This window comes from Ambystoma mexicanum, chromosome 2q (assembly GCF_040938575.1).
Source record: "Ambystoma mexicanum isolate Mex_15411 chromosome 2q, UKY_AmexF1_1, whole genome shotgun sequence".
Classification (NCBI taxonomy): domain Eukaryota; kingdom Metazoa; phylum Chordata; class Amphibia; order Caudata; family Ambystomatidae; genus Ambystoma; species Ambystoma mexicanum.
This window is the reverse complement of record NC_090924.1, coordinates 205,507,773-205,532,281: the sequence shown is the minus strand read 5'-3', so window position 1 is coordinate 205,532,281 and position 24,509 is coordinate 205,507,773. Positions and strand designations below refer to the sequence as shown.

Below are 24,509 nucleotides of genomic sequence, written 5' to 3'. Positions count from 1 at the left end.
TTGGTGACAGTTTCTCAGGGATGCACTCTCAGTGGCATAACACAAACGTGGGGTCTTCCAAAATCTTTCTCCTAGCATTGAATCATGGGGTGCCCCTGCACCCTGGTATTCAAATGTACCAGCCACCTTTGTGCATTACCAGTAGTATTATCCGCAGTAATTGCACAAAGAAACCTGGTCATGCTGGCACCACCAATATATGCTAGTCTACCCATGTAAGAACATACTCCTGCTGGCTTTCCCCTAAGGCCAGTACAATATTATTCAACCGGTCTATGTCCGTAGAGGGTGACGTCACTGGATAGTATAAGTAGTACGCATGGCACCTGTAGCCTCAGTTCCAGTTTTTCCGCAAACGTGTTTGCTTCGAGAACTCGGCGCGCCTCGTGTTCTCTTCGAGAAAATGTCTTCATCTACCCCACTGACTCTGTGGTCTGGTTTTAAGACATGCTGGGACTGTAAGTCCAAAACATGCTATTGCTGGCTGCACATATGATGTAAGCAGGGTGCAACATTTTCACTCACAACTCGCCACTAGCTATTAGCTAGTGATATTTCAGGCTTGGCGATTAAGAAATGGTGTGCTGTGTGCATGTGTAGAATTGAGGTGGCAAGTAAGTTTTTTGATAACTCGCTAGTAGTTTGTAACTGAATTTTTGCCCTTGGTGTGAGAACACTCCGTTTACTTTTTCCTTAATGCAATAAAAAATAAATGACTTCTTGATGACCCTCCACATGGAACACTCGGGACGACTTTGCCCTTAATGCCAGAAAAGAACCGCATGCATAAGTAAGAAAACATAATTTTTTTGCTAGCGGCGCAAATGCTCTAATCCACTCACTATGTTGGAACACTTCTGTTGACTATATTTTTAAAGCCAGTAGAAAATGCATTGCCACAGTAAGGAAACCGTTCCCTGTTGACTGCACAAAAGACACCACTCCCTGCCCCACTCCCAAACTCGCCATTTAAGGACTTGTGTGTTGTCCTGTTGGGCAGGCCTTACCCTTAATGCTAGTAAAATGTCATGCCAATGTCCAGGTGTATGCCCCTTTGAAACCAACCACTGCAATTCCTCCTCGTAATAACTCATGTTGGCGCTATCCAAAAAGACAAGTTAAAACATGCCATGATGCTTTAAGAAAATGTCCTTGCTCCAATGCCTTTTGGACCCCCATTCACCTACCAGTCAATCACCCATAAAGCTTCTGTCATGAACCCAGAACATTCACACTTTACCATTCATATGCACACTGACACCATACCTACTGAACTCTCTCCCCATACGTGCACTTGCAGACCCTCTCGCATGCAGACACACTCGCACATTGTTACACATGTAAAATCTGCTCTTCTTGCCCGTTTCCCGTCCAGTTCCGGACTCTATGCTCTCTAGGCCTGGTTGGCTTTTGCAGCAGAGCCAGAGTGCCTCCATCTCGCACCAGCAGCTCTACCCTCAGGCATGCGCCTGACTTTAGAAAGACTATTTCTTTCTAAAGTCAGAGGGCTGAGGCCACCCTGCCGGGACATGGGCAGTGGGTACCCTTGCTAACCCAGAGGACTTAATTCTGTGCAGCTGATAATTCTCTTTACATCCTTGCTATTTACTTATCGGTGTAAATGCTTGAGAGTTTAGGAACATATGTTCTTATGATTGCAATTTGTTCAACCTGACTGACGTGGCAGAGACAGGCTTTAATTTTCATCTGAATTAGGAAATGGGCTGACGATGTTATATACCATTGGAATCATGAGAACATATGTAACCTTATTCTCAAGCAGCAACACTAATAAAGAACATATCAATATATACACAGAATTACCAAGAGCATAGAATGCAGTGCTATATCATACACAAACTATCAAATATTTGCAGCCAAGTTTGAATGGATGGAATTATCAAAGTGATAACATCTAGGAATTTCTTTGATTTTGCCACCATTACCTAGCAGCTTTGAGAAAGGGCGCTTGAGCGCTTGAAACCCATTTTGGCTGACTTTTTCATAACAGAAGTGGTTTTGTTAAAATGTTTGTTCCAGAAATGGCATTGACTAGTGACAGTAATATTTCCCAGCATTTTAAATTTATAACTTCATATTTATATAATTATTTTAGGTGCTGTCCTACATATTCTGCGGCATTACAACGGTTTGCGAGGGCTGCTTTTTCTTAAGAATTAGCCAACTAGGTATATAACTCCCGTAGGGAGTTGGTTACTGCTCTGTCAAATCCTAAGCAGTGTACCACCACTCCCCTCCATCCCTTTTTAAGGTGCAGTATCCAGGGTAATGGATGCTTGTAATTTGGTTGGTTACTTAGTCTGCGGTAAGGGTTTCAAGTTGCATCTATGAACCAGACATAAAGTCCACTCCCTCCCCAAGTTCTCCACATACACCCAGCTAAAGTCGTTCAGTAGCCAATGGCTATTGGTAGGTGCACATGTTGATGCATGGTAGCAATAACACTGTATTCGTTCTTTTATATGCTTTGAAATTCAAGGTAAAAATGTCACTCCTAGTCAAAATTTGTCAGCCACAGGCATTTGGAATATTGTTGAGCTGTTTGTAAGTACTAATATGCTGCTACTGTGCATCCTTCAACATGCCGTTAAAGGCAATAAAACTGTTAAAATGCACATGCGCAACATTTGCTGTCCAATATTTTTTTTTCCTCAGTATTGGCAAAGTGCGATCAAGTTTGCAGTTACCAACAGTCTGTCAACATGCCAGTTTATTCCGAGACGATTGTAAACTTGACATGGGATTAGTGAGGGTTCTCCCCTTACGAACGACTGACGTGTATTTCAGCTAGTGCCAACCTTGTGTTTCTTTTACCTTGTTATGGGTTTTCTTTTACGCAGGAAAATACTTAAATGATTTACCCTCCATAAATGTACTTGTATTTTTTGCCATTTGATGTTTTGTCGTCAGTTCTTTTCATCCATTGCCAAGATGTTAGTAGTACAGGGTTCGAAATTGAGGGAAGCTGGAAGCTATTTAGCGCCTACTTCTAGCATGGTAGTAGAGCCTGGTTAGCTTGAAACCAACAGTGACCAGGAGCTACTTTTGGCTCCTAAAGCCAACTGGTGCCTTCCAAACATGAAAATGTGACATTAACCGGAGGATAGCTCAGCGGCAGCGTGCGCGTCTTGGAAGCAAGATGACACGAAAGCAGCAATAGGTTCGATCCCCAGGTCTGCGCTTAGAAACCTCTGGGTGTTTAAGCGCGTTATAAATACGTAACTAAGACAAAAAAAACACAATTACGCAACTAAGAAAAACAAACAATTCCTGTAACAGCGCCTCGATGCCTGCGGGCTGTGTGAGCGTTTTATAAATGTAAAAAATAAAATAACTAACTTTGAGAACTTGAGAATGTTAATAAAGTAGAATTGGAACAGATCTAATAAACATTTAAACACAATAGTTCATACAAAATGGACAAAGTTAAAAGGAGACTCTCTGGTAGCTCCTGGTTCCCCTGCTGTAGCTCCTGCATACTGGGTGATGCCCAACACCCAGGAGCTGGTTTTAGCTCCTGCTCATTGAATCTCAGTTTCGAACCCTGGTAGTACATCAGGGTGGAGATGGGGTCGGGGTGGTTTAAGGTTGGCAGAAAAGGTCAACACTGGTAGTCGCATCTTCATCCATGTGTTTGGTTTTCTGGCAATGGAGTGCAAAACCTCAAGGGAATTTGTGGCATGCAAACTAGCCAACCGACTAAAACCCTTTCCTAGTACTTTTGTATTTTTTTGGTCGAGCTTTATATTTTGAGCAAAACGCAGATTGGTGTCATCCTGTCAAAATAAACCTTTTGAGCGACTTACTGTATTGCAGATAAAGGTTTTCGACATTAAGTCATCCATAATGGCAAGTCAATTTTTGTTGGGTAATGACAAGGAAACCTACCATAGGCCCAAAAAATGATCTATCATTCAGACAGTATGAAACGCATATCAGTCTTAATTGTAAGTACACCAAGTAGAAACAAAAGCAAATGTAACTTTATTAATATCAACCATTTCCTTTGGAAAAGAGCGGCATAGTCAGTAATTATATGGGAGTATCCTTTGTAGAGAATAAAAAAAATCTTTATACAAACTACAAATATGCTTGTTCACAGTTCATACATTAGGCATTTTACATTTGAAAACTCAGTCAGGGCTGATTCTACTGTTTGTATGAAAGAAACATTACATCTCCTGAGAACTAACATCATAAAGAGGGTAATGAGTTTCACAGTATTGATAACTCAAATCAAAGTTGGTTCACTTTTATGTGACTTTGCATGCGCATAGGAGGCATACCATGCATGAGCAGAATGAAGGCTAATTTTGCATACAAACTACACACGTACGTGAACATTTTGTATATGTATAGTTAGGACATGTGTTAATTTGATGTGCACCACACACATGCTTACAACCCACTTGCACCATGTGCTTACATTATTATGACATGCTCATAATGTACACCTTCTATACAAAATGTACATTTCCAGTATGTGCATATCCTATGCTGAGAAATATACAACTTTGGAATATTTCTTTAATACGAACTGTATAAACAGTTTGTACATTACGCAATTTACAGCTCTTGTAAACTCACATTAATGTCAAGGCAGACTGTCAGTCTTTACAAGGTGTAAATTGCTTCTTCCAAGTACAAATTGTACGTATTGAAGACTTGCATCAAAGTCATGGCTGGTTTAGATGTTAGTTTTCAAGAAATGTGATTGTTTCTTTAATATGAATGCTACAAAGCGGCATAGGAGATCCCAGTATTGAAAAAATTCACATCAAAGTTAGAGTTCACTTTAATACTTATAGGAGGTGCACAATACAGGAGCAGAATGAAGGCGCATTTTATATTGAAACTATTCACCTGCGTTTGGGAGATGATTCTGTATATGTACATTTGACACCCGCCACACACTTACAATGTATGCTCTTACAACCCACTTACACCACACGTTATGACACCAGCTCAAAATCCCTGTACTTCTATACAAATTTGCATGTGAAATATGTGCATTAGACTCGCTCTGCATCAGTTCACTGCTACACAAAATGTACACGTAAAATCTCATTACAGACACTCTATCCAGTTCGTTCGTTATGCAATTTACGTCTGAAAACTTACCTCAATGTCAGGGTTAACTTTAATGTGGGTTTTCAGGAGATTTAAACTTTACAAAGATGCGTGTAAGTTTCAGTCTATACACTACGCAATTCAAATCTCCTGAAAACTTGCATCAAAGACAAGGCTAACGTTTTCAGGAGATGTTAGTCGCATGGAGGTGGGAACTGTAAGTCATGTACACCTCCTGTACATATTGAAATCTGACATCAAAGTTACAGCTCTTTGTCAGCTTTTAAATGTGTACGAGTCATACAATGCAGGATAAAGGTACATTGTATATACAAATGCCACATGCATGTGTGGAAGATGAATATTTCGTATATGTGCTTTAATCAGCCCTAAAGATAAGCGGTGTATCGGCCACTTGTACTCGCTAAAAATAAGCAAATGCTCCCCAAAAATTAAAATGGGCAGTAAAAATACTCCCAAACAAAAAATGGGAAGCAGACATGTATGTCCTAGTGCCTGTGCTTTCACCCACCGCTCCATGGATATGTTGGGAACGTAGTGCATGCAGTACCACAGGAAGAAATTGCTATTATTGCCTGATCGGAAGAAGTAAACGTGTATCTTTTAATGTGTATGAATAACTAGATCCAAGGAATTTCAGTTTTCCAGTTAAAACATATTTTTACTTGCTTAAAAAATACTCCCATTGGTAATTGGACTTATATTTTTACTTCCTAAAAAATAATTTTACTCCCCAACTTTAAAAAATAGGGAGTAAAATATGCCCACTTCAAAATCATATCTGGAGCACTGGCTCTAATAACACGCGCGCACCTCTGGTGCATGCTTCGTTGGAAATTGAGGGGATCAATTTAGCTCCTGATAGTTTCAAGATAACCAGGCACTTCTATGATACAAACGCCTACTCAGAACTACTTTCGGCTCCCCAGGTCAAGTGATGTCCAACAAACCCATCTATGTGAAATTCACTCTGCTTGTTTGGGACACGCTGTAAATGAGCATTAGGAGACATCTATATGACATTTAAGTTATAAGGTGTTATAAATATTAGGCACAATGTTAAAGTTTGAATCTTAAGTGGAAGTTACATTTGCAGAACGCTATGTTCTTGCTTTCTGACTCCTCGTTACCCAGTGGTTGCTCATGCTCTCTGGTAAATCTGATCCCCCAATAGCTGCTGTTAGCTGATGGTTTCATTCTGTCACGTTCTGATGACACATGCTCACACCACGTACAATGATGCTATTATGCAAACTCTCAGAATTCATGTATACCTTTTTATGCAAAATATATAGAAGGTACATGTCAAAGGTGTACATTACTATACATATGAACACTTCTGCGTACATGCAGTAAATGTAAAGTGTATGGCTTATGCCATACACTAATGGTCATACGGCAAACACTCCCCCCTTTATGCACTCGCATGCTATAGTCCTCAAATCATTTGAAATTATGGATAAAGAAACTTTTTAACCATAAATTAAGGTTACTCTTAAAAAGGTTAGTGTACATAGATTGCGTATAACAATGTTAAGGTACCGGCAGTCACTGTATACCACTAGAAGTTCAACCATGAAATTCGAAGCATAAACACTCAGTACTACAAATCCGAATAATGGTAAAAAAAGGTTGACATTATTTGAAAAAAGTGAATCAAAAGATTTACGGTTACATCATCAAAAACATAGTCTACAACCATTGGGCATTACCGTAACAATCTTTATCAAATTAAAGATATAAATTAAAATCCAACATCATGGGAACCCTAACCCACCCACGAACCGAAAGGCATGCAACATTACCATAAAATCAAAATTATATGATTAAAAAGTAATTGTATATCTAGTAAAATGGATTACATGGACACCTTTAATGTTAAGTTATAAACTGTTTAATACAACATTTTGAGGTACGATTCTCACACAGCATTTCTGCAAAGTGCATTAAAAATAGGCCACATTTTGTAATTTTAAGTAAATTAACCATACATTTACAAAATTAATAAACATTTCAATATCGTACTTTACATGTACTTTGTTAATTTTATATGTAATCATTGTGAATATATAATTTAACGTAACCTTAAAACGTACACTAAAGAACTATTAAAATATATGCAGTAAAAACTTAGTAACATTTTGTTCAAATATCAATATATAGACGGCATTTAAAATGTACAAAAAATTGGTAACATTTAAAATAGGTCAATATACTATACATATACTGTAAATGATGATGCATGCTAAATTAAATATAGCAAATAAGGTAATTAACAAAAGCAGCACAAATGTAATACATAGGCCCTCATTACGAGGTTGCCAGCAGGCCACAGGTAGTAGCTTACTGTTTCTGCCGCCCAATATCCCGGTATTACCGGGATAAAGGGCAGCGGCAGAGCGGTAAGTTCCCGTGGAGTTAGTAACGGTGCCAGTGCTTCATTGAATTATCTGCGGTTAGGTGCCTGAAATACCTGCAGGTCAGGCCTGCCGGTAGTTCACAGCCCCGACTGGCAGACTCCGTCTGGAAAAGGTGATGGTAACGTTGTTACCGGCACCACCTTTCCAGACTGGCTCACTTGTAATGAAGGCCTTAGTTTCATTTTTATTAAACACAAATATTAAAACCTTACATCACTTTCACTATAAATGTTATAGCTAACACAAAATATTGCAGAACTAACGGGGTGAGTTAAGGTATCCACGATATTGGATTTTAATAGAATATCTTTTTTAATGTATTGATAAGGTAACAATATAATCTTAGACATGTCTAATGTTTGTAGACTGTTTTTGTTGGTTTAACAACTTTTCACACACAATAAATATATTTCAAATGTTTTGTGTCCTCCCATGTATTTCCCTTCCAGCGTCAGCTGCTTCAAAAATCTATTTTCTACATAGGCTGCCATGTGTCATTGTCAACTCAATGTCCCTTGAAGGCCTCAGTCTCCCTTCGAGGTTGACGTCATCGATAGTATAAATAGTACACACTACTACAGAACATAACATTTTGGATTGTTTTCTTTTGGGAATTCCAGCCAAATGTCTAGCAGCCTTTGCGAGACAAGCCAACTGTACAATACACCGCTTATTTATATTCTATTTAGCACATATTATAGCAAATGGGGCGCACTTCACCTCAAAGACTTAATGCAGCCTCCTTTAATCCACGGTGTGAGAGCCATAATTGCAACTGCCATGGCAGAATAATGTGGTCTTCAAATGTGGCAATGCCCTATAAAAGTTGTGCTGCTGTTGGATTTTGTTCAAGTTCTCACTCAAGTCTTGCACCCTAAATCTCTCCACCGACAGGGTTTGGCGTCTTTCTCCCACAGTGCAAGGCTCTCAAATCTAGCTGTTAGCGTTGAAATCATTAGTCCACTTGTATAGCAACTAGCTACCCTCCAAACCCCACATAGTTGGCCCACTGCAGTGAACCTCTTCAAGGAAGACCCATATTAAGGGCAGCCAACGTTAACCCAACAATACAATAACTAACTTCCCCGACCTTACTCAAAACACCGGAAAAAACAAGTTAGCAATACCAGTTGCTGACCACCAACAGACAGTACCTAAACCTTATAGCGAACAATTCCCCTCACCCAGTACTACAACACCAGACCGCCAGACCAAAGCAAACCAATAAAGACAAACAGTCCTCGAGCCAAAATGCCACGCAAACGACCTGTACCAAGTGGGAGAAAAAGAGCAGAAAGAACACACACACCAGAACAGCAACTAAGACGCACAACTGCAGAAAACACCATGAATCACAGGAACGGTACTCAAACCGACGCTGAGAAAAGAGAAAAATTCCTCTACTTAACTCCATACCTCGCAAACAACCAGTCACCTGAACGAACCAACCCGATGAAATAATCAGCAACAGCAGACAACCAAACAAAACCGCACAGAAGATCAGACAACGCTAGAAATAACAGCTGTTTGGTCATGATTGTGCCCCATTTTATTTAAGAGAAATGATCTGGCTGCCTAAGGCAGAAATGGGAGAGCGCCCTGAGATGATGAGGCTTGGGCGGAAGATGTGGCGCCAGGCGTGCCGGATGATGGGGAACCCACTCCCGTGCTCCCTGCAGATACCGTTAGCTACACTGGCAGGGGGAGATAAGCAATTAAGAATGATAAGGACCCATTGGGAATCGGTGGGGTTGGTTACGATGGGAGATCTGGCGAGGGGGGACTATTACGGAGTTGGAAGTGTTAGGGGAGGAGACGGGATAACATACGGGCCAGTATATTACATATCACAGAATGGTGCAGAGAATTAAGAAAACATGGCCCGAAACAGTATTGGAAGTAGAACCAGACGCACTCATAGATGTGATATATGATATAAGGGAAGGGCGACCTGAGATTTCTAGACTGTACGAGATGGTGATGTCTAGGGCCGGGAAAGAATTAACGCAATTGAGGCTAGACTGGGAGGCAGAAGTGGGGGGCCTCAATAGAGGATGGGATGTGGAATGGGCCCTGGGATACCATAAGAAGGTTTCAAGGAACGCCAGACTGAAACAGATACAACTGTATATTACGCATGGGGCGTATGACACCTCAAAAAATATCTAGGTTCAAAAATGCCGGACGACAGGCATGTCCCAAATGTGATGAGGAAAATGCACACGTTTTGGTCATGCCCAGTGATCAAGTGTTTCTAGGGTGAAATAGCACAGACTGGTGGAAAAAAGGGGTCACTATTGTCATAGACACGGCCTGGGCATGCTTGCTGGGGGGGGTTCCCTAGAGCACAGAAACGTAAACATGTCAGCAAACTGAAGGACCTAGCATATGTACTCGCAAAAAGATTGCCATGGGGTGGAAGACATGTCACATGCCACGGGTGGAGGTGTGGTGGAAGGAGTTGCAGCAATGGGCGGAGGCAGAAACCACAGTATGGTAAGAGGCGTGCAATGTAGGGGGAGAGGAGGAGGCGGGAACCCTGATGGCATGGAAATCATTAATAGCGGAATTGTTTGGAACAACACAAGATCTGTCGGAATCCACGGAAAGTGAGACCCCACCACGTGAGGCACAGTGTGTTTGGAATAAACAGGCTCGTAATGGGGGGGTGGGATATGGGGAGCAGTGACCCGGAATTAAACGAACAATTGAAATGTTGATATATGCACTGCGTGTTTGGTTTGTATTGTTGGTTTGAATAAATTAATAAAATTATTTAAAAAAAACACGCTCGAAATAACAAACATAATTGACGCAATAACACCCTACATCACCAAATAAAGAGCAACGTCTACTCGACAGTCACTCTTTGGAAGAAGAACCTTAGGAAAACAAAAACCTAAGACTGGACCTAGAAGAACTCTTCAAAGACACGGATGCACCTACACCAATCCCTCGGAGACCGACCCTGAAGGAAACACCAACACCGACTAGAAGACCGACCCCAACAATAAAGACCAAACCAAACTACACCTCTAAACTCTATTAAGCGCAAGATCCATGTCAAAACACTCAACAGAAATCTTTGACCTCCTCGATGACAACGGCATAGACCTCCTATTCATCACAGAAACATGGATGGACGACAACTACACAATCGCACTCCAAAGCTGCCTCCCAGCCAACTTCAAATGCCTTCAAATAAACAAGAATCATAAAAAAGCAGGCCTCGCGATAGCATTCAAAGAACACCTAGAAATAAAAACTGACAACCCTCTCAACATCAACTGCGAAACCATGGTCATACACCTATCAGCAAACCCAAAAACGGTCCCATTCATCCTAGTCTACAGACCACCGTCTTATGATGCAACCTTCATCGATAACTTCATAGAAGCCATCACCAACATAGCCATCAAGCATGAACATCTAATAATACTGGGGGATTTCAACATCTGCTTTGAAGCAAGTCACGCCAACTCCCAAAACTCACTGACCGGACAACTGACTGCCATGAAACTACAACAGCTGGTCAAAGGAGCAACACACAGCAGGGCACACTCTCGATGCAATCTTCGCCTAGGAAAAACTCATCACCACCGATACAAATAATGTGGAGCAACCATCTCATCCCTTTCATCAGACTACCAACTCCACTCTGCATCCAGGCCCCCAAACTCGCAACCACCACAAAAAGAAACCTTAAAACCGTCAAAACAAGCAACCCGTTCAAACAACTGGAGACAACAAAACTCTCAATGCTGACCTAGACGGAAAAGCTGAGCTGCTACACAAATGGATAGCTGATGCAATCGAAAAGATCGCCCAAGGAAAAACAATTCACCCCATCAAAAAAAAGAGCAATGGCGAAATAGTTCACACCACTACTAAACACCATGAAAAAGGACAAGAAAATGGAGCTGGAATGGAGGAAAGAATACAACACAGAAAAAAAAACTGTTCAAGAAACAAATCGGAGCATTCAAGAAGGAAATGCAGAAGGCATTATGACAGAATCACCAACGCGACAAACTCACAAAAAGAAATGTTCAACATCATTTAAAGCAATGAGAAACCCACCAGGCTGCGACAACACCCCAGCCCCTTCAGAGAAACTTTGGAACGACCTGATACGAAAGACCACCTACAATTCAGAAAACTAACAACCTGGCTCATCAACCAAACGGGGGAAAAACAATGAAAAGGGTGACTATCTAATACGACCATGACAACATCCAAAATCAAATAAAACTCTAACCACAACAAGAGACACAACACAAAGTCTAATAGGACACAAACGACACCCATGAGGACACAACCCAACATCCCTAGCTACCTCCCAGCGAACAACCGTCACCCACGCGATAAATGCCACTACAGTTCATACCTGTATAAAGTTAGGTGAGCGTTAGCGCCTACCCCACCGACTAAGCTGTGGATATTAGCAGGGCCATGGATGTTGTGAATGAAGGCAGACGCAGCGCATGGAGATGATTGCAAGCGCTAGCATTGCCACACTCCAAAGGGGGTAGTAGCGGTAACATGAATGAACAACCAGATATGAGGTTGAAGTCGAGGAGACTGAAATTATGTTGGGAACAAAACCCGGGCTTACCGATGCCACTCCCCTATTAGACTAGATTGGGAATGCTCTCTGGGCTACACTGCAGGGGACGCACAAAACACCTGCCCGCCCGGCACACAAACAGGGGCCACGTAGACGGCCGGTACACAACTTGGGCAAGTTTATGCGTATGAACAGATGCCATATGGTAAAGGGACCGTGAGCATCGCACAACCCTGTTCTGGACGCAGGCACAGCGACACGCGCACACCCCACCGAATTAGGAATGGGGAAATGCAGCTCCCCACTTCCAGACAGCAATGCCAATTAACCAACCCACTAACAACTTCAACCTCTGCATACACCTCAAACTCTAACCAAACACAACCACAAACCTACAACACAACAATCCGCACAAACTTCACTACACTACTACAACAAAACGAAGCACACATGAACCACCTCAGATTGTTTTTTTCCGCCCAGCTAGCTGGTCGCCTTATGCAGAGCTTTTACTTATTGCTAAATTGTTATACTACCTGACCTCCGTTTGTTTATATATATTTTGTCCCCTCTTCGACTAATTCCTAACCGAAGACCGCGAAAGAACAGACTTTGACGTCTGGTGCTATGGTCAGCGCCGCAGACTGCATGGCCGGGGCCTTCTGGCCGGCCTATATAGTAGGGAGAGTGGGATCTGGGGGTTTCTATTTTCAAGAATGTCTTTCCTTCTCCCCTCTTTGGCCCTTTTTGTTTTGCTGTCTTTCTCACACCTGAGCTATGGACAAGACACCATTTTAAATTTTGCCCTTCCTGTGAAAATACCCCTGGAAAGATGAGCACCGGCGGTGCAATAAGTGTCTCCCCCTTAATCACGACGAGGCGTCCTGACAATACTGCCTGCTTCTATGTCCTAAGACGATCAAGGAGCGTTGAGTGAAGCAGTGGGCGGCCTACGCAATGTTGCAGGCTGAGGGTAGCTCTGCCGCTGAGATGAGGATCTAAGCGACGGCCATGGCTCTGATCCGGCTGCTATTGACCTCACATCGGAGCGCTTGCACTCCACGACGTTCGTCCCGGGCCCCACCAGGCACGAAGATAAACCTGCTATGGGAAATGTACACCCCGGTGACAGGGATGCCCACGATACCCATAGACCCAAGCGGACTAAGGCGCCAATGGGTAAATCGAATTCCTGTACTGCACCCGCTGATTTGCGTGATCGGCAGCCCTCCCCGCAGCCGCGTCAGCAGCATGCCTCCGGGCATTCTACAAGTAAGGGCACCAGCACCAAAACTCCCAAGGCCGTCGAGACGCCTCCTAAGAGTGCGCGCTGACACATAAAGCTCTGGTTGCGTGTAACTCTACAGCGTAACCTTCTAAACAGCCTAAACCCCTCCCGGTGAAACCGAACATCAGCGAGAGTCTCGCTAAGATCGTTTGGGCAGAGAGCAAACAAAGGGACTGGTCCAAAGACACGTCTAAACGCCTGGAAGAGCGGGAGGGTTATTCTGAAAGTCCCCAGTCCTTATCTAGGACCCTCCTTGACAACTCTAGGCGTCCTAGGCAGGACAATCCACAGGAGGAGTCCTTTTCCCCCTCTGGACTCTTCTGGTTGATCTCCGTGGAGAGGGGATATTTGAAGGATGTATAGACAGGCTGGCTAAATTTGTGGACGTCTGAGAGATTCACTCCTAAAAGGCCTAGTGAAGACTAGCTTTCTCCTGCAGTGACCAAATTCCAGAACATATCTTGCCCACTTCATGAGCAGGTCTTTGACCTTACAGATCAGCAAGAGCCTCTTGACCCTTACTTACAGGAGGATGATCCCTTTGAGGATCCCACTGATCAGGCCCAGGATTGGGGGATGACCAGCAGGTGGATAAGTTGCTTTGGCTGTCCCCCGCCCATACCCCAGACACCATATGTATGGTCCCCTCCCCAACTCTGTCAGGCATCACCTGTAGATGACCAAATGGCATATAACGCCATTCTGAAAAAGGCAGCCAAACACTTCCAGATAGCCACGCAAGAGGCAGTGCTAGATTCAGATTTAGCCAGGCTATCCCTTTACTTTCATCAAAAGGCACTTTGCCCCTTCCTTATCAACACCTTCTCAAACCAGGGCTGTTAACCCACGGGTGTAAACTTTTTCACCCCTCCATTATGACCCCCTATATATTAGGGGTCATGCCACCCCAGATTCTCTTGTGGTCGTGACATCCGGAAAAGGGCCGGGGTCCCATTGTCCACAGGCGAGGCACCGCCGGACAAAGAATGTAAAACATGGTATGCTCTTTGGAAGAGAATCACTACTGCGGCAGCCTATTCCACCCGGATAGCCAACACCACGCTGTTGGCCAGCTATTCTGATGTCCAATGGAACCTGCTGCAGAAGGTCCCTGAACCAGTGTGTTGTACAATTGTATCAGAGGGTAAGCAAGTTAAGAATAACATCCTCAAACACCATGGATGCTGCTGAGACAGCAGGGAGGACTTTATCCCAGGGTACCCTCTTGAAACGTCACGCCTGGTTAAAGAACTCTGGGTTCAAGGCAGAGACACACACGTCACTAATCAACAAACTGGTGGAAGACTCTAACCTGTTTGGCAAGACACTCACTCTAGGTCTGATTCTCAGGTGGGACAAGCAGTACTAAACATCTTTTCACTACTGTTCCTTCTCACATCCCACCACCAACTCCGGTTACTGCTCGCTAGTCTATGTACAGCATGTTATTCTAAGCAGATTCACAAGCATCAGAAGACATGCATTACTTACTGTAATAGCATTTCTGATTGTATCTGCTTAGATTCACATGCACCAACCCTTTCTCCCCGCTCGGATGTAAGGAACATAGACCTCTTACTACTTTTTCTCGCTTTCTGTACTCGCAATAGTCATAAGGCTCCCTCACAGCAGAAAAAAAACAATCGGAGGGACCTCGACGCGTACAGGATTTTGGATACACAAGTCACGTTGGGGATAGTGTTACAGGCACGCCCATGTCGACGTCCACTTTCAATCTTTGAAAGACAAGATGCAAATACTCTGCGATTACCACTAGATGTCGGATTATATGCACAGAATGTGAATCTAAGCAGATGCATTCATCAAATACTATTATGGTAAGTAATGCCTGTCTTATGCAGCCAAATAGTAGGCTTCAAAATCTGGGGTTGTCAGCCCTCCACCTGTTAGTGTTCGGGAGGAACCCGTTCTGCTCTTCCCCAAGAATGATTGCACTAGCGTGGAAGTTCCTTAATGGAAAACAGCAGATAACTTGTACAAAGTCTGGGTGGAGGTGTTGGCCTGGCGGTCACCGAAACAGTGGCGGCAGGGTGTGTTGGAAGCAGTGGTTGGCAGCCCGATGGATGGGGAGCAACACTGCACAGAGAGAGCCCCTAGTCTTCCTGCCGAGCCTCTGAGGAGCGATTCTCGTTTTGTGTGGGCAATCGACGGATAGTAAGTTGAGAAGGAGCTGACGGGGGCACATGCATCAGTGCTGGCAGACACTGCAACAAGACTGCCTCAGTCTGCAGAGATGAGTCATTGCCTGGAGTGTCTGGTGAGGTAGCATTCATACTGTGGCCCTGGTGTTTGGTTTTGTTGTGGATCACTTGTGCATTTCCTGGATAAGTGGACTGATAAAGGCGAGGCCCACCTGGATAGGGTGAAGATCTACATGCATGGCAGATGGGTCTTGGAGGAAGATGGGATAGTTGACCCATGACACCACTGGCAGCATGAGGGCACGATTGGCCTTGGTATTTTTTGGGCTCCTTGGCGAACATAGAGGCCAAGTTAGCTGTGGCATCCAGGTTCTTCGCATGAACCACAGTCCTTCCTTTGCATCTCTTTACCAGGAAGTGAAGCGTTGAAAGGCAGAGCAGAGGCAAATCAAGGTTGGGCTGGGGCAGTAGATAGTTTAAGCGGACCCAATCCGGAAGCCCACCTGATGAGCTGGAAAGAGTCACTCCAGCAATTTAAAAGGTCAACTCCCACTGTAGTCAAGAGCTCCAGACGACTCAAATCCACAAGGTACTGATATGCATGTGACCAATACTAGTACTTTGGACAGCTGTGAGCATACATTTGTCAATTTGAATGTTGACCACAATACCACAGTCACTTTGGTACTCTATAGATCCCCAAAAGGTATGCCAGTTCATGAACAATTCCTGTCCCTATTGAGTGATTTGTTAAACTTTCAACATATGTATTGGTCTTGGGTGTTTTTAAAAAAAAAAGAAAAGAAAATTGGGGCATTTAATGAACTGTATCCGGAAGCATCCACACTATACTCAGCATTTAAGGCTATGGGTTTGACACAACATATTGCATTTCCTACTTGGACGGATGGCAACATCCTTGACTGGGTACTATCATATAATTTTGGATCTCCAGCCCCATTACCTCCATGGACAGATCTAATATCCTTTGACTTGCGTCTTCTGGGTATTCTGAAGTAGGTGAATAGTAACCCAAGATTGGCTCGGAGTAAGACCCCTGATGAAGGCCACGCCTGAGGCCTTTGCTGACCTTGCTATCACTATGCTTACTAACAGGCTTTCTCTACTGATGCTGAGGTTTAGTTTGCCAATTTCAGGAGATGGCATTTAGGGTAATTAATACATTCGAAAGAGCGGGTTGTCGAAAGCGATGTAAAAGATGAGACCTGGTTTAATAGCGAAATTATTTGGCACAGGAAAGTAAAGGCCATGTGAACAGAACTGGCGCAGGGACCCATGTCCTGGGACCAAAACGGCATATCTGCTTTTAGATGCAGGTTATGAAAGTGATTCTGCTGGCTAAGCGCGAGAACTATAATAGAATTTCAGATGCCAAATTTAGCAGCAGGGAACTTTTTTATTCCTAAAGAACTGGAACATAAAACGTGCTCTGGCAGCAAGTGTCAGAACAGTGATAGTTGGTGTGCAAACGTTCAGTCTGAATTTGCCAGGAAAATTGATATCCGCTCATCAGGACTCTTCATGAAGGATTGTATGGTACCTCTCCAGTGATTTCAATGGATGATTGTAACCCCAGTAACACTAATGTTCTCCAAGTTTAACTTCCATACATTTTAAGATTGTTTTGGCCCTTAAGCCAACTTCTTGCAAGGGTGTCCCTTGCCCGCAAGTATAATGTATCCACTGCCTCTCTCCACTAATCACTAATATAGGCAACGCCTCCTTTTCTACAGCAATGGTTCCAATGCGCCTGAAGGAGGTGTGGGTAACCCCTCTGTTACGAAAAGAGACACTTGGTCCTGAAGTTGCAGGTAATTACCAACGTCCCTTCTCTGGTAAAGATATTGGACAGGACAGCTTATCTGCAGCGTCAGGAACATATTGACAGAAATGGTGTGCTCGGATGTCGCCTATCTGGATTGAGGGCAATGCACAGTACTGAAATGTCCTTGGTTGACTTAAGAGCAAATCTTGTAGAAATCCTTGTTAAAGTCTGGATGGCCCTGCTAATGCTCCTTGACCATCTGTGGCATTTGATCTCGTGGCCCACTCTTTGCCGCTGAAGAGGTTAACTGATCTTACTAAGTGTTCACAAGCTGCTCCTGCCTGGATTGGGTCTTTTCTTGGCCCACGACTTTCAAGGGTCTCAATTGAGGATTTCAAAGCAACACCAGTTTCACTCCTTTGCAGTGTTCCTCGGTGGTATTGTCCCTCCCCATTGCTTTTTTACATTCGTAGTAGGTGAAATTCTATCTCAAAGGTGTGGTAAAGGTGTTCTGGTGGGTTATTCCAACTCTGCATTCAAAGCTTTGAGGTAATCCTAATCGCTCATCCAATTTGGGAGAGCCTCACAAGGATAGGGAACAACTCCAACCAGGCATCCAGCAGGCTGTGGTTTGAATCGCAACCACAGCCATCCCCCCACCCCTCAGACACCCACCCCTCCCCCCACACCTCCACACACCCAGGCAAAATCCAAATCATATTGTAAGGGGTAACCATCTGCACAGGCTGCGCTTGTTACCTGTTGTATGCTCACTAGGTGTGATAAGTTTGAACAGGGTGGATGAGGAGTGTTCACAAAAAGACACAACTGATTTATGGTGCAATTGATTAGTAAATCAAAGAGCCCAGCTTTAATTCCTCAAGTCAATAATAGGACATATTGATTTAAAGTGCCCCAAAAACAAATGAAACATTCTTGGTACACATGGGTACACATTTCATGTGAGAAGCTGGATACTAAAAACAGAAAAATACCGGGCAGTGTCCAAAACAAAGTCCATGCATATAGTGCCAAAAATACAGAAAATGCCAAACAAATGCCAAAAAATGCAGAAAATGCCACAGATGTCAAGACATACAGAAAATGCCGTCAGGAAATAGGTTGAAACACGTGTTGGCATTTTTTTGTATTTCCTGACGGCATTTTCTGTATGTCTTGACATCTGTGGCATTTTCTGCATTTTTTGGCATTTGTTTGGCATTTTCTGTATTTTTGGCACTATATGCATGGACTTTGTTTTGGACACTGCCCGGCATTTTTCTGTTTTTAGTATCCAGCTTCTCACATGAAATGTGTACCCATGTGTACCAAGAATGTTTCATTTGTTTTTGGGGCACTTTAAATCAATATGTCCTATTATTGACTTGAGGAATTAAAGCTGGGCTCTTTGATTTACTAATCAATTGCACCATAAATCAGTTGTCTTTTTGTGAACACTCCTCATCCACCCTGTTCAAACTTATCACACCTAGTGAGCATACAACAGGTAACAAGCGCAGCCTGTGCAGATGGTTACCCCTTACAATTTGTTTTAGTCCAGGTGACAGTGGGAGATCACCTTACCATCCACACGACAGCAGCTTTACCAATATCTGATCTTATCATCCACTAAGACTTCCAGGTGTGCGCACTCCTGAATAGGGCTCTACCCCCACAATCCTTTTGTTTTAAAATCCAAATCATGTCCCACATAGTATTCCTCATAACCATGGCCATAACCTCACATGGGATGTTAAAACCTGCAAATTAGTTTTCATGGGTGGAGATACAGGTAATGGCATAGGTCGCCCACTTTAACCCTTTTCCTGACATGGCTCTGCTAGTTTATTCTTTAAGACCAATTCTCTCTCTACTGACTGAGGGTGGTGGGAACAGTGCAGATTATGTTGAAACTTTAATGTGGAGAACAGTGTCTTTATAACTACTAAATGCGTGCCCTGACCGCTGATGATGCACACAGGCATCCCAAATGTAGGTTCAAATTCCTTTATGCTGATGATTTTTTGCTACTCTTACCTTATCCTCTTTGTTTGCAATTGTAGGCTTCTACCCAATCAGAAAATACATCCACAACAACGAGCAAGTACTGCCAGTGTTTATACTGCTATAACTGTGGAACATCAATATGTAGTCCCCCAAATGGCCCATATGGGGAAGGATGTGCCCCTGGTCTAATAGGCAGTCTTCTCTACATTATTCTGGAAACGCCTCTATTTCAATATTCCTGAGCCATAGTAGTTTATTTTTTTTATTTTATTGTGCATTTGTGCAGCGCTTATACATCAAGTAAATTGTATCAAAGTGCCAACACGGAAGCAGCACGGGAATGAAAAACAAATGAACAAATATAGCAATAAAAGATGGAGGCAGACCTTGTGAGCGTTCAGAACATGCAAGTGCAGAGGGAGAGGTGGGATGCAGGAGTGGGTAAATAAGTGCTAGGTGTATCGGAGGGAAGTGCTAGGGAGTGAGCAGCTGTAAGTGCCTAGATGGATTGGTCAGGCGCCCATAAATGGGTAACTGCAGGCCTGTGGTGACAGGCCAGTGGGTGCAGAGGCAAAGTGCTAGGAGGGGGTGGAAGTTGTAGGCGATTGGGTGTGGGAGGCCAGTAACAGAGGCCACAAGGACTTTGGTCACCAATCTCAGCAACTTTGGGATTTAGCAGAGGGGGGAGGAAGGAAAAGAGGAGGTGAAGAAAAGGAACATTTTGAGGAGCTTCCGGAATTTTAAGAGATTTGTCTGAAGAGGGAGGGGGTGACTGTTACATAGGAGGGAGCCTGCTGAGGAAAGAGATCGACCACCAGCTTGCTGTTTAGTGATGCGCTGAACACCGAGTTGGTGCCAGACGAACGTAAGGATCTAGAGGGAGTTTTTAATGAGCGCATGTTGTAGATAGCATGGTCCCCAGACCCAGATAGCCTTATGGATGATGCAGAGGGATTTGAATTTGATCCTTGCAGCAACCGGTAGCCAGTGCATAGTTTTTTTAGGTCTGGGCGATGAGATCCTTGGGCTTGAGGCCAAGGATAAATTTTGCAGCCTTATTCTGGATTAGCTGGAGGGGTCGTAAAGAGGGTAGATTAAGGAAAATGCTATTGCAGTAGTCTAGCCCAGAGAGAACCAGAGCTCTAGAGACATTGAGCTTCTGAGGGAAAGTGAGGAAGGGAAGAATTCCTTTGAGGAGGTGAAGTTGAGGAATTGTTAGTGACTTCTTAGCAAGGTCCTGAATGTGAGGGATGAAGGAGAGCCAACCAGGCTCTTCTAGGCAACAATCTGGCACTAAATAGTTCCCCTCCATTTCCAACCCTGCATGTATATTGCATAAATATATAATCAACATGAGTTTTGTTCAATTTAATATAAAATGTTGCTGGTTTCAGTGGAGTTTTGAATAGGCAACCATTGTTTCAGTAGCTTATGGTTCATTATAGATTTACTTTGCTATGGCAGAAATCTTGTATGCGTTCAATGTGAATCTCTTTTGGTAGGTGGCTACAATGGCAACGGAGGATCTGGTGAAAATGCTTATGGTCGGAAGTCGTTGGGGCAAGAGCTGAGGGTGAACAATGCGACCCCTGATTTCACCAGTGTTCAGCATGGAAATCGTGCTTTAGCGTCAAAAGACATGAGGAAATCTCAGGGTAAGTCACTCTGTATATTTCCTATAAATTCTCTCGGCTGAGCTAACGTTGATGTATACATTCATGGAGTTCTTGATGTAGTATGCATCGTGAAATTCTATACATGTCTCAAACTTTATCCAGAGTTGTCTCAATTTGGATCTTCTGCACAGCTCTACTCAATGTTGAATTTTTGGGTCCCACGGAGTTGACAGTACTGAAAAAATGTGGTATCAGGTATAAATATTTTGCAGCATTTTAAGATTTTTTTTTTATTGGATGCAGTCCCGATCTGTTTTTACAAATAAATGTTTGAACAAAACTGAGCAAACTTTAAAATACAATAACATTATGCATGGTTGGGTAGATTGTGCATACAAAATCTCCTCTACATGCGAGTCCCCCAGCACTTTTTGCTGGACTACTAGATTTTTGGTCTGTTCCCCTGAGCGGGAACCTTTTTTCCACACTCGGCCTTTATCCTATCCTTGGGATACTTTTGTATTTATTTTTATACATTTATCTTGGCGTTCTACTTTCCTGAAGGTTTTATGCCATCTTTTCTTTTACAGCCCTCTGTGCAGTATTACTGGGAGCCTGTTTGCCTTCTCTTTTTATTTTCTGTTATAGGTGGATATTTGTATCTTTCCTATCTTTTTCTAGTGTGAGATCAGCACACCCCACATTATGTGGAGTGCTGAGGAGTTACAATGTCTCCCCTTTCTCACTGCTCCTGTAACCATTTGGTTACAGTGACAAGCTAATCTGAATGGCTGGACGGTGGTTTTATCTTGCCTAATTTTGTGCAATGTTTACTTCCAGGCTGTACTTGCAGAAGGGTCAGAAAAAGACATCGGGGTCAATTGGGCTTAGAAAGCCGGGAGTGCGACTGCCTTCCCAAACCGTAAGGGTATATTGGTACACAAAAGACGGTTCTTGGGGGAATTATTGGTCTGCTTGCAAATGAAGGCAAGGAGAAGAATAATTGTGCTGGTTATGAAATGGTCCTAGGCATGGTACACAAGATGGTGAGCTGGGCTGGCCCTCTGGGGAGGCACCCAAACCCGGCCGGGAAGGGTGGCCAATCCTGTAGACAGCGAATAGTGTAACGCCTGTCTGGGAAGGGGGGGGGAAGCAGCAGGAGCAGAGACTGGCTTCTAGCTCACTGCATGCGGCTTGCTGTGTTCCACATACAGTTCTATCCCAAACAGCCTAAATAAGTGTGGGTCGGGGCAACCAACAATATTGTGGGTGAGTGCGAGATGGAGATTAGATCTCGTAGTCATGAACCAAAAATAGTTTGATTAACATGTGTAGGCTAGAGGCATCGGGAATTTCTGGTTTTATTCACCCTGATGGCTCCGTGCTCTTTCCAGGTGGGTGGTTGCCCAAGCAAAGATAAAAAAATAAGTCGTCAATGAGGGTGGAAGTTGTCGAATTGTTCTTAAAAGGCACACAATCCCCAAGATGTGGGGTGTGCTGGGAAACCTGTGCTCTTTGGGTTCCTGGTTGGTTTTGAGGATAGCCCCTGTTGGTGTGGGGGATATCGCGTGGTGTTGTGGAGGAGCCACAACAGGTCTGGTTGACCGGTTTCGATGGTTCTGCTAGCAGTTATGGACCTCTTCAGGACAGGAAAAACGTCAAAAGTTACAAAATAACATCTTCCAGCTGTCCTTCGAATGGGGCAGCAAAAGCAGGATGCATGGGATCCTGGTTGCTTCCTGGTGCTCCAGGTGCCCTGTGTAGGGGTTCAGGGTGAAGGCAGGGGAAACTCTGCAGGTCCGGGCCTTGTTGGCTGGCACTGACGGGTGTGTGCAGCCTGCTCTCGGAGAAACACCGGTCAGAAGGGTCACCATTGACCCAAAATGGTGACCGTGTTCTTTGTACACCTATTCAAGATGGCTTGTCCTTTCTTGGTCCGTCGGCCGTGCAGGGTGGTGGGAGGTCCTGGTTTGACATATCTTCGACGCAATCCCTTTTGTGAAGCCTGCCAACGCTCCAGTGTGTTTGAGGAAAGGAAATGAGGGAGGACTCAAACTTAGCTGTTTGTCTTCTGTGCCTGCCTGGAACTGGGAGGCTGGTTGTCCTGAAAGGCAGCCACCACCTACCGTTTAAATAATGCATGGGTGATGATTGGCTTGGTTCCTGCATAAGAGGCATGGATCCCGAGGCTGAAGACAAGCTTGCCCCTGGAGAAGAAGAAACTGTGAGGAGGAAGAGTAGAGATGCCCGCAGCCACTTACAGATGACTGAGATGCCTTGTGAGTAATCGCTGCTGTCCGACCCCTTCTTTCAAGCATCGGGAGAGCCCTGAAAGGGACTGTCCCTTAGACTGGTGGTTCCAATCAGTCTGAAGACCTGAATTTCTAGCCATCCCATGACAAGGTGTGACATTCACTGGCTGCAAACCACCAATACCCTGGGATCTGTAGCCACTGTCCAGTGCATCTCCTTCCGAAGATGGAATCCTCCCAACACATTTGTACACTCCTTCTGGACCTCCAGAAGCGAGATTCCACTTCTTGAAGTCCCCTCACCAGAGTGCTGGACCAAGAAAGTGAAAAGGGTGCCAAAATAACAGAGCCCCGAAGAATCCTTTATCTGAAGCCTCTTCACTCGACTGCTGCTGCGAGATCCATTCCAGTGTCCCTCCTTTTGATCTGCCTGGACAAGAATCCTCTAACCGGGTCTGCTGCTGTATCGTGCTGCATACTACTTCACTTGAAAGGTTACTGTGAAACTCTTAATTGAACTTAGAGTTTTTTTGCTGCTCCTGTGTTGCTGAAGTGCTGATTCGTGTGTGATTGGGAGTTTCCTCATACATGTACGCCCAGGCCGAACGCCTGTGTGCCTACAAGGAGCCTTCTCCAAAGTCCCTTAACCTTTTTTTAAAACTACCTCTGTACTTTCTACTGTAACCTTGCCTGTTTTGCCCTCCAATCTGTCTCGGACACCCTCATAATTAAATAGGGATGGCATCCTAAAGCTGAATTAGTTATTACAAATGTGTTTTACTGAACTTTGAACTGCATACTGCCATTCTAAAAGTATTACCAACGTGATTTACTTGCTGTAAAGATTGCATTAGTTCTAAAGTTATTTGTGTTATAGTGATTACTTTTTTGAAGCATTGTTACCTTTGGGCATATATAAAATAAACAATAATTTTTCATATAACTTTGTGTCTCTCTTTGGCCTGTGTGTATACTCTTAGGTTCTTTGTACTCACTACAGCACTTTCACCCTCCAAAGATCAGCCTGGCTGCTCAGCCATTGCTGCCAACACAATTTTGTGGTTCAAGCCAATACTAAGAGTTGGAGCCCTATGTCCCAAGTGTGTCTTAAATCCAACCTTTTTGGTGGACTTTTGTAAAACTCCCTAACATGCATGAACTAATACATTTTAATTTGAACCCTATGCAATTAATTTGCTTAAAGTATATATAATGGAAATGTTTGCTTTTAATTGTTCACATGCACTGGATTTTACTCTTAATGGATTAATGTTTTGACCTTAGTACCTAGACTAAATT

The 24,509-nt window shown here is 43.6% G+C and overlaps 1 protein-coding gene across 1 annotated transcript in view; it reads left to right on the top strand.

The window, feature by feature from the left end:
* Positions 1–24,509, top strand: part of SMG1 (SMG1 nonsense mediated mRNA decay associated PI3K related kinase) — a 2,768,248-nt gene that overhangs the window by 64,242 nt on the left and 2,679,497 nt on the right. Inside the window, exon 3 of the mRNA XM_069647131.1 lies at positions 20,845–20,997. Within this exon, the coding sequence (XP_069503232.1) occupies positions 20,845–20,997 (153 nt within the window). The remainder of the gene's footprint in view (positions 1–20,844; positions 20,998–24,509) is intronic.